At 47.6% G+C, this 13,253-nt stretch overlaps 1 protein-coding gene across 1 annotated transcript in view; it reads left to right on the forward strand.

Annotated features, from left to right (window-relative positions):
• Window positions 1–12,397, forward strand: part of TRPM8 (transient receptor potential cation channel subfamily M member 8) — a 38,872-nt gene extending 26,475 nt beyond the window's left edge. The window contains exons 19-27 of the mRNA XM_039703625.1: window positions 122–213; window positions 956–1,094; window positions 1,838–2,009; window positions 2,170–2,347; window positions 5,374–5,564; window positions 7,251–7,350; window positions 8,526–8,559; window positions 9,828–9,914; window positions 11,154–12,397. Of these exons, the coding sequence (XP_039559559.1) occupies window positions 122–213; window positions 956–1,094; window positions 1,838–2,009; window positions 2,170–2,347; window positions 5,374–5,564; window positions 7,251–7,350; window positions 8,526–8,559; window positions 9,828–9,878 (957 nt within the window). The 3' untranslated portion in view covers window positions 9,879–9,914; window positions 11,154–12,397. The remainder of the gene's footprint in view (window positions 1–121; window positions 214–955; window positions 1,095–1,837; window positions 2,010–2,169; window positions 2,348–5,373; window positions 5,565–7,250; window positions 7,351–8,525; window positions 8,560–9,827; window positions 9,915–11,153) is intronic.
• The last annotated feature ends 856 nt before the right edge of the window (window positions 12,398–13,253 follow it).

Genomic DNA, 13,253 nt, shown 5'->3' on the forward strand with positions numbered 1-13,253 from the left:
CTCTTTCTGGGGAAATGGAAAGCCCTCCGAACTCTGGTGTTATCTGTTGTGTGACAAAAAGCTAATTGGGCAAGGAAACTGTGCTGTGTGGGGGTTACTTTCTGTTCTTTTTCCTTCCCAGTGGTACATGAACGGCAGCAAGTATTTCTCAGACCTGTGGAATGTTATGGATACCCTTGCAATCTTCTACTTCATAGCAGGGATTGTGTTCAGGTGAGTGGTGCCTTCTCTTGTGTCCATGTTACAGCTTTGCTTCCCTCCCTTCAGGTGGGTTCTGACTACAATCTGTAATGAAATTTTGGGGAGAAATGTATTAATGGAATTCCCTTTATGAAGGTCCCAAATAATGGCAAGTATGGACTTAAAAAAAAAAAACCAAAAAAAAGTCAGAGGACCTTTAGGATTTCTGTGGCTCCTGTTACTGGCTATTTAGTGTGACCACTTGGGCCTTGTGTTGTATTTAAAAGGACTGGGATTGTCCCTTACAGCAGCCTAAGAATGTCATTATCTCCCAGAAGCTGTTCTACACAATGGGGTCAGTTAAAAACCACGGCAAAGAAATGATGGAAACACATTTTCCAAAGCAATTGTTCAGTCAGCTGTAACTTAGTCCTTGTTGCCTCAGGGCAGTGGAGCAGTTGCTGCACTGTGGTGCTTTCAGAGGGCTGTGGGAGTAGCTCCAGGTACAAATCTCCTTGCTGTTAATAGCTTTAGGGTAAGAGAAATAATGAGCAGGGCTGATGCATGTCAGGAAGAAAGGGTGTAAACAGAGTGTGCATTAACCATCTCTGTCACCTGTCATTAGATGGGGAGGCCATGGGGCCCTGCATAGCTGTGCTCTGCTTTGCAATTCCTCACCTTCCACTCTCCATTTCAATGTTTCAGTGTGGTTTTGCCTGATTTCTGCATGATTCACCCAAGGCTTCTCTTTGTTTTCTTCTGCTGTCTCCATCAGGTGTCACTCTGATGAAAGCTCTTGGTATTCCGGGAGGGTAATTTTCTGTTTGGACTACATAGTTTTCACCCTGAGGCTCATCCATATTTTCACAGTTAGCAGGAATCTAGGACCCAAAATTATTATGCTGCAGAGGATGGTAAGATTCTGGCAGCTATTCAAGAGAGTCTAAATACATGATGTGACACTTTTTTTTCCTCCTTCCCTTTTAAGAGTGAAATCACCATGTTCTGCTGATGCCAGCAAGTTAAATCTGCTAAACAGGATGAATTAAGATTTAAATGGGATCTAATTAAGAGTAGGGCATTTTTCTGTGCCAAGAGAGAGAATGAGGATCAGGTTGAAGAACAGAAGAGGAAATTTGCTTCCTGGTAGCTTCTGTCTTTTGTACCTCAAACGTTTCAGTGGTATTTCTGTTGCTCCCATGAGTATTCCCCAAACAAGACAGTGATGATGCAGGGTACAAGAGGAGGATTTTGGTCCTCCACTGCATCCATCACATGAGTACCTGAGGAAGAGGGTGATGAGGATCCTCTATACAGTGTTAGAAATTAATGAAACCATTGGCCAGAGTGTCTGGGCTGTAAATGCTGGTTGGAAGCCATCCAGAGTGGCATTTCCAGAAGCTTTCATCTCATAGGGGCAAGGTAAGCCACAGTCCTTTTTACCTGGTTCTGGCTTTTGTGGAGCCTGTCTGATGCCAGGGGAATATCCTGTATTCCAAAACGTGCCTTGCTTTTATGGTTGCATAAATATTTTTGAAGTTCTCTGAATGGGAGTGGTCAATGTGTGTTGGTGAAATTAGGAGCAAGAAGCCATCCACGTGTGGCTTGCAACAGTCCTGCAGTGGGGCACTGACTGATGCCTGTTGTCCTTTTTCAGATGATAGATGTCTTCTTCTTCCTCTTCCTCTTTGCTGTGTGGATGGTGGCCTTTGGTGTGGCCAGGCAAGGCATCCTGAGGAAGAACGAGCACCGCTGGGAGTGGATCTTCCGCTCGGTCATCTACGAGCCCTACCTGGCCATGTTTGGCCAGTACCCTGATGATATTGATGGTATTTATCTTCTGGGGGTCTCTCCTGGCTGTGTTGAAGGTTGTGCAGCCCTGTGCTGGCCCCTTGCCTCCAAGTCTAATGGGGAGCAGGGATGGAGGGATGAGGGCAGGACCTGCAGAACGAGGAGCTCACTCTTTGCCCTCCCCTCTCTCTCTCTGAGGTACCACCTACAACTTCGACCACTGCACCTTTTCTGGGAACGAGTCCAAGCCCTTGTGCGTGGAGCTGGATGCCAACAACCAGCCCCGCTTCCCGGAGTGGATCACCATTCCCCTGGTGTGCATTTACATGCTCTCCACCAACATCCTGCTGGTCAACCTGCTCGTGGCCATGTTCGGGTGCGTACCCAAGGAGCCGTGGCTTCCTGGTCATGTCTGGACTGGCATGTCTCTGGGAAAGGGAGTGCAGTGCTGGAAAAGCCACCCCTTGCCTCTGCATCTGCCACAGCAGCCTGGGGGAAGTGGTGCAGTGTCCTGGGGAGGGATTGCTGCCTGTCCTTTGCCTCCATCTCTGAGCATCCTCTGCACTGTGGGCGTGCTGCCAACCCCCGTGGGTCCCACAGGCTGATGCTGGGTCAGGGCCTCACCAAGTGTGAGCTGCTGCCCCAGTGACCTCGTGTCTTGCTTTGGAAAGACAGGTGCCTGCTAAGGAAGGCAGGAGCCTCCCCTGAAATGGAGAATGTAAACACCCCCTGCCCTCCAAATTGCTACAAATTTTAAATTAAGGGGCTCCCAGGCAAAAAATATGGGCACAGAAAATAACAGTTTGTTAATAGTGAAGAAAATAAAAGGATAAAATAAACAATGCAGTAAATTAAAACAACACTGACAGAGTCAGAACACAACCTGACACCCTGTTGGTCAGGGTGTTGGTAGCAGTCCAATTGGAACTGTGGCTGCAGTCCTCCTGGAGTGTCAGGTGTGGTTCTACTGGAGCAGGGATCCTGTAGAAAAGGGTGTAGTCTTCCTCTGAAGATCCAGTGGAAGAGGCAGCTGCTGTTCCTCTGGGAAATCCAGTGGAAAAGCTGTGTTGGTGTTCCAGAAGCTCCAGATTATATCCAGGCAGGAATGCTGGGCTCCTCTCCCTGGGCAGAGCATCTCCCACTGGGATGCTGTAGTTCTTATCAGTCATGCAGTGACATTCAGTAGCCTGTTATCAGCAGATGCCCTCCTGGAGGGAGGAGTGGGTGTGAAAGAGATAAGGAAAACTGCCCACTTCACAGAAGACAGCTGCCAGACCGATGGCAAATAGAATACATCTTCCCTTGCAATCTGGGACACCTGGCTGGAGTGAGTAAATGAGTTATGATCACTCTTCAGGACACTGTGGTTTTATTAACCTGAGCTGCTGTGTGGTGAGGATGGGTCTGGCACTGCTCTGGTGCACCTGCCATTTATTGTTCTGACTTAGAGCACAGGCAGTGGGCCACATCCCCGTGGGGCATGCAGAAGGACTTTGTCTTGAGAAGTGCCATCACCTCTAGACCAGCAAGGGCAGGGAACATCTTCCTCAGCTTCTCCCAGAAATCTTTGTTGCATCCACTGCAAGCTGTGACAGGGAGTTGATTGAATCCTGGGAAGTTCCTCATATCAGCCTCTGTGTCTCCCTTGGGAATGCAGCTGGATTGGTGCTGTGGCTCTGTTCCCACTGCCAGCCCTGCTCCTCTTCTGCTTTACACTCACATCACAACAAGAGTACTCAAAACCTCTGGCCACCCTTTCTTGAGGACCACTAGGTTTATTTCTGTGTTTTGCTGGTACCTTGGCAGGAAGTTTCTTTGGCAGCAAGAGAGTATTTGCAGGACTCCCGGTGCTGCTCAAGAGGATCTCTCAGCTGAGTGACACTGCCACTGTTTCCTGGCCTGAGATGTCTGAGTGTGATAAGTTGAGAAAGGCTCAGAGCAAAACCTAACTCTGAGGCATTCTCCCCAGGCTGACCTGGACTCTAAAGACAGTCAGAAATGTCATTTTGGCAAGGCAGCCAGGATGTGACTGGGGACAGACAAGCATGCTCATAGTCCCTAGAAAGGGTGCAAGTACCTCTCAGCAATGAAGGGAAGTGTGGCAGTAAGCCAGCTCTACTCTAAAAACCTTTAATATTTGCTAGAACGCTTACTTTAACAGCTGTTAAAGCTGTTAACAGCATTAACCTGATGGTAACTGCTCTAGTTTATGCTGTCATGCCAGTAAAAACCCTCTAGTTTTGGCCAGTTGTATTTATCTTTTGAGCAGAAAGAGAAGCTCCACCAGTGAAGGTTGGCATTTGTCTCATGTAAAGGTGCATTAGGCTCTCAGCAGAGGCATTTTGGGAGCATCCATCTGCCCCTTCATGTCACACTGAAAGGTCAGGTAGCCTGGGAGCTGCTTGCTCCTGTGGTTGTTGCTTTGCTGGGTTCATACAGTGCTTTGTGCCCTGGGTTTGATCTGTGCCTGCAGTGTCCTTAGTACCTCTACTACCGATCTCATGAGCTTTTAAATTTCTTGTAAGTGTTCTAGTTTTAGGTTTGGGTTTTTTTCCCTATGAAAGGAGTTATCTGCTCAGTTAATAGGACACAATGTCTTGTGAAGAAGCATCCTGTTCTCACGTGTCTAGGCTAGAAGAAATTGCTTTGGGCTGAGGCAGCAAAAGTACATGGAGCATTTTGTTCCTATTCAGATTTTTTCTGGTTTATTTGTAACTTCAAGGTGGTTTTTTTTCCTACTGTTTTAGTTCCACCCATTTGCAAATTACTCACTAAGAAGGAGAACAAACTAAATAACCTCCTAGTCAATAAAAATTACCACCTTCAGAATGACTGGGGCCCCTAACATCAGAAGGACATGGAGCTGTGGAATGAGTCCAGAGGAGATTGTCCAAGGGCTGGAGCCAGGCTGGGAGAGCTGGGGGTGCTCACCTGGAGAGGAGAAGGCTCCTGGGAGAGCTCAGAGCCCCTGGCAGGGCCTAAAGGGGCTCAGGAGAGCTGGAGAGGGACTGGGGACAAGGGATGGAGGGGCAGGACACAGGGAATGGCTTCCACTGTCCGAGGGCAGGGCTGGATGGGATATTGGGAAGGAATTGTTCCGTGTGAGGGTGGGCAGGCCCTGGCACAGGGTGCCCAGAGCAGCTGTGGCTGCCCCTGGATCCCAGGCAGTGTCCCAGGCCAGGTTGGATGGGTCTTGGAGCACCCTGGGATGATGGAAGGTGTCCCTGCCCATGGCAGGGGTGGAATGGGATGAGCTTTAAGGTCACTCCCAAGCCAAACCACTCTGGGATTCTGGGACTGTAAAACCATGCCCTGGTAGAGTAGAGGAATGCTCTGTTCTTGCCTCGGATGCAGCTCTTGGCTGAACAACTCATCCTGGCTGTGTTCTCTCTTTCCCACCAGCTACACTGTTGGGTCAGTGCAGGAGAACAATGACCAGGTGTGGAAGTTCCAGCGTTTTTTCCTGGTGCAGGAATACTGCAGTCGCCTGACCATCCCCTTCCCCTTTGTCATCTTTGCCTACATATTCATGGTGCTGAGGAAATGCTTCAAGTGCTGCTGCAACAAGGAAAGCAAAGAGCCATCCATTTGCTGTGAGTTGGGTTTTTCCTTGTTGCCCAAAAGTCATCTCTGCAGCAGGTGCATTGCAGTTCCTCCATGGCATCCTGTGCTTATGCCAGGCATTTTGTGCTGTGCTGGGAAATTGCCAAGGGCCATGCAGACCTCTGTCATGCAAATCCACTGTGCTACTGAAATCTCTTCAGTGAGATTCAAGTTTTCAATTTATCCAGTGCTCTCTTGTCCAAGCCATGTTGCTGTAGAATTGCCCTGTGTGTGTCAATCATTAAGATTTCAGATGAATCCTGACTCTTCAGGGCTGCCTGTTTCCCAGCTTTGCCAGGTTGTGGGTTTGGCTTTTTTGTAATTCATTCTGCTTGCTAGGGAGTGACTGAAAGAGAACAAACAGTTTCCATGTAGCCAAATGAGCTAACCACCTCAAAAATGTGCCAAGTCAGTTCTCGAGCTGTTTCTCCTTTAATTTCTCTGTCAGAGGACACAGATAGGAATTGTTTTAACAAGCTTTCCCCCACCTCTCCAGCAAGTGTAGTATTTTCTCAGCTGAGAGAGCATAAGTTGAGTTAATTGACAGGCTTGTTCCCATCCATCAGCAGCCTGCCTGTTGTCCTGCAGCAGAAGCTGGATTTGTTACCAGTTAAGGAGGAAGAGCCTGCTTTGGGGTATAAAATTGCTTAGCACTAAATCATTTTGGCTGTCCAAATTGCTGTGTGGATTCCTTGCTGGGGAAGCTGTTGGATGGCAGATATTCCTGCTCAAATGATGCACAGTTGATGCTGCAGCTCTGAAAGAATGGGAGAGTTAATTAGAGCCAGAAAATGATTGTGGTTTTGCTGATGACAGGAACTGAGAACTTCATGGAGGAAGCACGTTGGTGTATTGACTGTTGTAAAATCCTGCCCTGCCCATTTAATTCTTATGGAAATAGTTGGGATTTGGGTCCTTAAATACTTGTTGGAATGCAGGAGAACAGCTGAGGGGTGTGTGAGCTCAGAGGAGCACTGGTGGGAGAAAGGGACTTCAGCCCTGGGCTTCTTTTGTCTCAGTTAATTTTATTTTTTTATTTAAACCCTTATGGTTTAGGCTGTCCTCTTGGAACAGGATAAAATGCTGGAGTATTACCCTGGAGGCCTCTGATGCCTCAAAGTGGGCTCGTCTGTATCAACTCTTGAATTTACAGCACCACCACAAAATGCTTTTTAGAAAAGACAATTCTCCATCATTCTGGAGTGCTTCAGTTCAATGAAAAGTCCTACATCATGGTTCTTAGAAGTGTTACTCTTAATGATCCAGCATGGCATAATGTAGGAACAAATGGAAAGCTCAGACCCAGATGGGAACTTGCTAGAATGTCCTGTACCTGTTGGAGCAGAGGCACCTGTGTTAACCAAGACTCAGAGAAGTCCAGAAAGACTTTTGGAGCTTGTAAGGTTGGGGGAAGGGGTTTTGTGTTTGCAGGATTTGGGGTTTTATGTCTGCACCTATTTTGTATTTTTAAGTGACTCTGGTTGCCAGGAGCATTCAGTGCAAGGGGTTAGTGCCACATCTGTCAGAGCTGAGGCAGGGGTGGGCAGTGGGGCCGTGAGTGCCCAGGGTGTGGAGCAGGGAATCCTTAACCTCAGCATGCACACACTGACCCAGCCTTTTGCACCTTGCCTCTGGAAAGACAAATTAAGTATTTTTTCCTCAAATACATTTCTCAGGCTCAAGAAATGAGGACAATGAAATCCTGGCATGGGAAGCTGTCATGAAGGAAAATTACCTCGTCAAAATCAACACAAAAGCAAATGATTCGTCAGAAGAGTAAGCCTGCCCATCTTTGTCTTCATTCTCTTAATTTTCTCTTGAACATTTCTAGTGAAGGCAGGTTTTTAGCAGCTCTGAATGTTTACAAACCAATGAGTAAGTAAACAAACTCAGCATAGACATGCTTTTGATTTCTAAAGTGAATTGGTGCTTTTTTGTCTGCTGAAGAGAAGAAAATGTCTTCCCATGGTGTTTTGAGATCTCATCATGGGAAGCAGTGCCACAGCTGACCCTTGTTGCAGCATTAGTTTAGGCTGGACATTAGGAAAAAGTTCTTTATGGAAAGGGTTGTCCAGCCCTGGAACAGACTGCCCAGGGCAGTGGTGGCACTCCCATCTCGGGGTGGGGATTTAAAAGCTGTGTGGATGTGGCACTTGGGGACACAAGTTAGTGGCAGAATTGGTTGGACTTGATATTTTCCAACCCAAATAATTCTACGGTTATACATTTAGCAGAGGATGTTTACCATTAGACCTGGAATCTCAGACATTCCCACAGCAGTAATCCAGATGGAGAGGTGTACTTAGTAGCATGAGTAGGGAAGGCCTCTGAGGAGGGAAGATGGTCTTTAGAATCACGGTATTTGGAGCTTGGAGACTTAGACTTGGATGTTTCTTTGACTGCCAGCTCATGGAAACATTATCTTTGGGATCTGTCTCACTGTTTTCAGAGTACTGTTATAAGAGAAAAAAGAAACAGAGCGCAAGAAAACAGAACACTGCTAGAGAACAAAACCTGCTCTGTATGATTGCTTAACTTTGCTAACTTCTGGCAGCCTGAGTATTTTGCTTCATCAGAGAGAGCTGATAGGAATGGGCAGAAAAACCAGACCCTTCCATATCCGTGGGCATGGACATTACTGTCCACAAACAAGTGTTTAGGTTAAGACTACCCAGAGACACGCAGCGTTGGGTAAGAAGCCAAACAAATACCAAAAATATCTCCTTGGTGCTGGAAGCAAAAGTGTCTTGAGAAGGAAAATGGAACAGCATCTTACTAAGAGTAATTTGCATGTTGGTTAATTGACTTGTACTAAAAATGATGCCAGTCACATGCAGCCCTGCCTCCCTGGCAGGATGGAGCAGTGGGGGGAGCTGGGGTGTGGGAATCAGCCAAGTTTTCCTTGGTATCCGGACTGATCCCTTTGCTCCGTGTTCTCCTTCTGCTTCTAGGATGGTGCATCGATTTAGACAACTGGATGCAAAGGTACTTCTGTCCCAGATTGCTCTGGGAATGTGATTCTCTCTGGTAAAGCAGGGGGTGTGCCATGGCAAGGAAAATGAGCCTCCCAGAGGCATGTGCAGTCTTTGTCACTGTCACCAGGACCCCAGTTTAATGGGCTTTTTTACTGTGCAGTTTGGATTCCAGAGATGGGAATGTGCAGGGCGTGTAGTGATTAGGACAAGAGGGAATGGTTTTGAACTTAGAGCAGGAATAGATGGGATAATGGGAAGAAATTCTTGGCTGTGGGGGTGGGGAGGCCCTGGCACAGAGTGCCCAGAGAAGCTGTGGCTGCCCCTGGATCCCTGGAAGTGTCCAAGACCAGGTTGGATGGGGTTGGAGCAGTCTGTGTCCCTGCCCACAGCAGGGGTGGAACACAATGGGCTGTAAGGTCCCTTCCAAGCCACAAGACCTTCATATTGTGCAGGAAAATGAAACAGAAAGACACTTGCTTAGCACTGGAGGAGTTCTGGGATAGAAGAAAATAGAAGTAATTTCCACCTTAAACAGCAACATTCAGCTGTGTAACAGGCCCATGAAACACCAGTGGGAAGAAGGGGTGTCACACACCTGACACGTCCCCTTCCCAAAGGTGTCTGTCGACTTCAGCTTCTGGTGCTGTTGGCATGGGGTAATTAAGCAACAGAAATCTACCAATCTACCAGAGAGCACCTTATGAGAATTGCCATACAAATAATCTTTCTGTGACTGTGATGCTGAGACGACCTTAACAGTGGGTGTTTTCTGAGACTGGGCTGAATTATCTCTTTGGCCTCTGAAGTGGGGAGTGGCTTTGGTATGAAGCACAGACTGCTGAGAAGCTCACGGGTGAAAAGAGCCACATATACTTCAGAGTACATATTTTGGTTGCTGTCAAATAATTTAGATGGCAAAATGATAGCTTGCTTCTCAGACTGAACAGGGAGTGGTGAGCGAGTCTGTGGCTAGTGATGCTGCTCTTGAATCTGAAAGGAGATCCTCCTAACCTTAATTCTCTCCTGAAAAGAAATGCCCATCTCTTGCATCTCTCTTCTGCTAACTGCTGGTTAACTCACTGAAATACAGAGGCATCAGGGCTCGTTGCATTAATTGCCCTGATGAACACTGTAATTGGGAGTGTCTTCTCAAGCACTCTTGCATTTGGTGTAATACTTGAAGAGGCAATTACTCATTACTTGCATTTCTCATTAGCATTGCTTTCCTTCAGCAAGATGGACTTCACAAAAATAACCTCCTTCTTCTTTTTTTAAAAGCTCTCTGACTTGAAAAGCCTTCTGAAAGAGATTTCCAGTAAAATTAAATGAGTGCAGCTGAAATCCAAGAGCAGCTACTGGAGCAGGGTGAGCCCTCTTTAAATCCATTCTCTGCCTTGAAGAAGTGTATCAGCATTTGTGATGTTAAATTGGTGTGTCTTTGAAAGAAGAGTAAGTATTAATTGTTGATGCTTGTATTCATATTGTCTGATACTGGGAGAGAAAGGAGACATGAATGCTCTTCCTCATTTGTATTTTTCTTTCTGAAAGATACAGTTTTTCATCTGGGGTTTTCTATCAGTTTTTGGCACTGTTTAAAATACCTTGTTTTGCTCACTTGCCTTTGAAAAACTGTGACTAACCCATGGTTATTTTAGTTGTCTTTGTGTTGGAGGGCCTCTAGAAAATGCAAGGCTGCTGTGCTGGATCCTTTAGCCTTGGTACCTTTTAACTCTGAAGAGCAGGCAACCCAAATAGAAAAGACTGAAGCGAGGGCAGGAGTAAGGTTTATTTTTCCACTGTCAGAGTGGGGCATTAGGCTGGATCATGTACCCTTCCTGTGTCCAGTACAATAAGCTGCAGTGTGAGGAGCTGACCCAAAGCCTCCGGTCCAGCTGAGTGTCTGGTCATCAGCCTTGGGTCCTTTAGCCTCCAGTTTCAAGGAAGAATTGGCTTGGATCCCACAGTGGGATGTGAAAGGCAGACAGAATACTGATGGATGCAGAGAACACGGTCATCTTTTGAGACAGCAGGTTAAGTGTAACTGTTGAATGGCATAATCTGGAACAACTTGATCAGCCTGGCCATTAGGGCCTGGCTCCTTCTTCCACAGAGTGGTTTTGTCCAAGAGAACTTAAAGCTGTGCCAAACATTCCCCAGTCAGCTCACTGTTTTCCTGGGAGAACTGAATATTCACTTGACTTAAATTCCATGTAGTCATGAATGACTTGCAACCACCTAATAAAATCTACAAGGATCACCAGTTCCTGGGCTGGTTCCAGGATGTGTTGGACTCCAAGTTCCCCAAAAACTAGGCTGTAGAATAGTGGAACTCGCCATTTAGTCCAGCGCTGCTCAAACAGCACCAGCACAGATCAAAGGGAGCTGCAGTGTGGCTGGAAAACAGCCTGAGATTAGATACAGTGGGGCAGCCTGGGACAAGGGGACAGCAGTTTATGATGGAGCTTCTGGAAAGGGGTCTCTCATTATAGATGACAGTGCCTTCAGAAGAATCCCAGAATCCCAGAATGGTTTGGGTTGGAAGGGACCTTGAAACACTAATTGCTCGTCTGAATGAATCCATCTCCCTTCCATTCTCTCCTGTAGTAGCCGGATCTTGCTTATTCCTTGCATGGGCTGTCTGTCAGACTTGCTGGGGGCTGGAATGCTGGCGTGCCAGAATGGATTGGATTTCAGTAGCATCACCCCGAGGAAAGCCTTTGGTCCAGCCCTGCATCCCTATTTCAGACTGTACAGGAACATTGTGGACTTGTTCCCACTCTACCTGAAACCTTCCAGCAGAAGTTCAGCTATTACAGCCCTGCATGGGAGAGACATTAATTCATCCAAGAAGTGTTTGCAAAGGCTTTGTGGGCAATCCTTGCTTGCTTTCATTAGTGAAAATTTGTATCCTGGCAATGATGGAACTCATTGGACTTTTCCAGAATGCATTTGCTGATGTTTGCATTTGGAAATGGAGAAGAGATTGTTGGAACCTTTAAATAGAGCAATGCTTGATATGGTGAGGTGGTGCTTTGTGCTTTCTGTCTAAAATAGCAGCTGAATTCTGTCACATTTGTTCGGTATAGCTGAGAGCACAGCCGAGTGAGGGCACTACAAATAGCATTTATTTACATGGCAAAACATTGTATCCATCTTCCTTCCCAGTGTCTAGGAATCATGGAATCGTAGACTCACTAGAGGAAAGGACCTGCAAGGATCACGAAGTCCAACCCCTGGCCCTGCACAGACACCCCAACAATCCCACCCTGTGCATCCCTGAGAGCATTGTTCAAATGTTCCTTGGGCTCTGGCAGCCTGGGGCTGTGCCCTTTCCCTGGGGGAGCCTGGGCAGTGCCCAGCACCCTCTGGGGGAAGAACCTTTTCCTGATATCCCACCTGACCCTCCTCTGACACAGCTCCAGCCACTCCCTCAGGTGCTGTCCCTGTCACAGAGAGCAGTGATTGGAGCTGTCCCTCGGGAGGAAGCTGCCAGCCACGCTGAGACCTCCTCTCTCTCTCTCCTTCTTCTCCTTCTCTCCAAGCTGAACAAGCCAGTTGACCTCAGCTGTTCCTCATACCGCTTCCCCTCCTGTCCCCTCATCATCTTCATTCCCCTCTTTGGATGCTCCCTGCTGGCTTTATATCCTTATGAGACATTCAGAGAGGTTGCTGTTCTTTTCTCCCTGCATCTCATGACCCAGCTGTACTGTATGCTGTGCATGACACCATCCTGGGGGATCCAGCACTAACAGTAGCAGTGGTATTTGTTTACATGGGGAAATATTTCCTGCTGAAAAGGAGCCAGGCTTTCACTCATTCACATGGCAGTTAGCTTGCATCATACATTCTTGAGACCCACAGAGCCGCTGCCACCATGGCGAGGGCGGCCGCGTCTCCTCCCGCGGGGCTGCGCAGTCGCTGCTGCCCCGGCAGCTTTTGGCCCCACAGAAACAGCAGCAGAGCCTGCTCAGGAACGTGCTCAAGAACAGCAAGTGTACTTTCAGCACTTCCATTGGCTGCTCCTTTAGGGTGATCGCACCACTCTCAGAGACACAGAACACCTTCTCCTTCTCCTTTGAGAATTATGTCTGTCCTCTGCACTTTTGCAATGCTCCAGATATTAGCTGCTGGCCTCAGCTAGACATATAAACAATGCTGCATTAAACTTTAAACTCGCCTGGTTTTTTATGCAAGGATGCGTGAAAAACACACAGAAAAGTCCAAGGAGACATGCGAGTGGCTCTGTAGAGTCTCTCTGTCCTGTGAAATTCAGAAGCTGTTGGTGCTTTTGTACTGCAGCTAATCCCAGCTATGGAAAAAATCATTCCAGGAAAGAGCAACATCATCTGACAGAGACCAAGGATAAGAACACTCCAGAGTTCTCTGAGCACGTGACGGGACAGAGCAGTGCTGTGAGGAGCCCCTGCACAGCGCACTCGTTCTTGTCTGACCCAGAGGTTTTCTGAGTGTTGTTTCTGCAGCTGACCTTGAGGGCAGACCACAGGACCTGGTGACCCGTGGCCTTCCGAGGCTTCTGTTCTGCAGGTGCCCTCGAGGGCAGAGCTTGGGACTTGGTGCCCTGGACCTTTTCCAAGGCTTCTGTCCTGCAAATAGCTCCTACTAGTCACTGACATGGAGCAGCGGGTTTGATCCTTCAAGGGGTTGTTTAGTCTCCGAAGCCACGCCTGCTGGTCCTTATGAGCC

Source organism: Passer montanus, unplaced genomic scaffold (assembly GCF_014805655.1).
Source record: "Passer montanus isolate IOZ18808 unplaced genomic scaffold, ASM1480565v1 scaffold165, whole genome shotgun sequence".
NCBI classification, from domain to species: domain Eukaryota; kingdom Metazoa; phylum Chordata; class Aves; order Passeriformes; family Passeridae; genus Passer; species Passer montanus.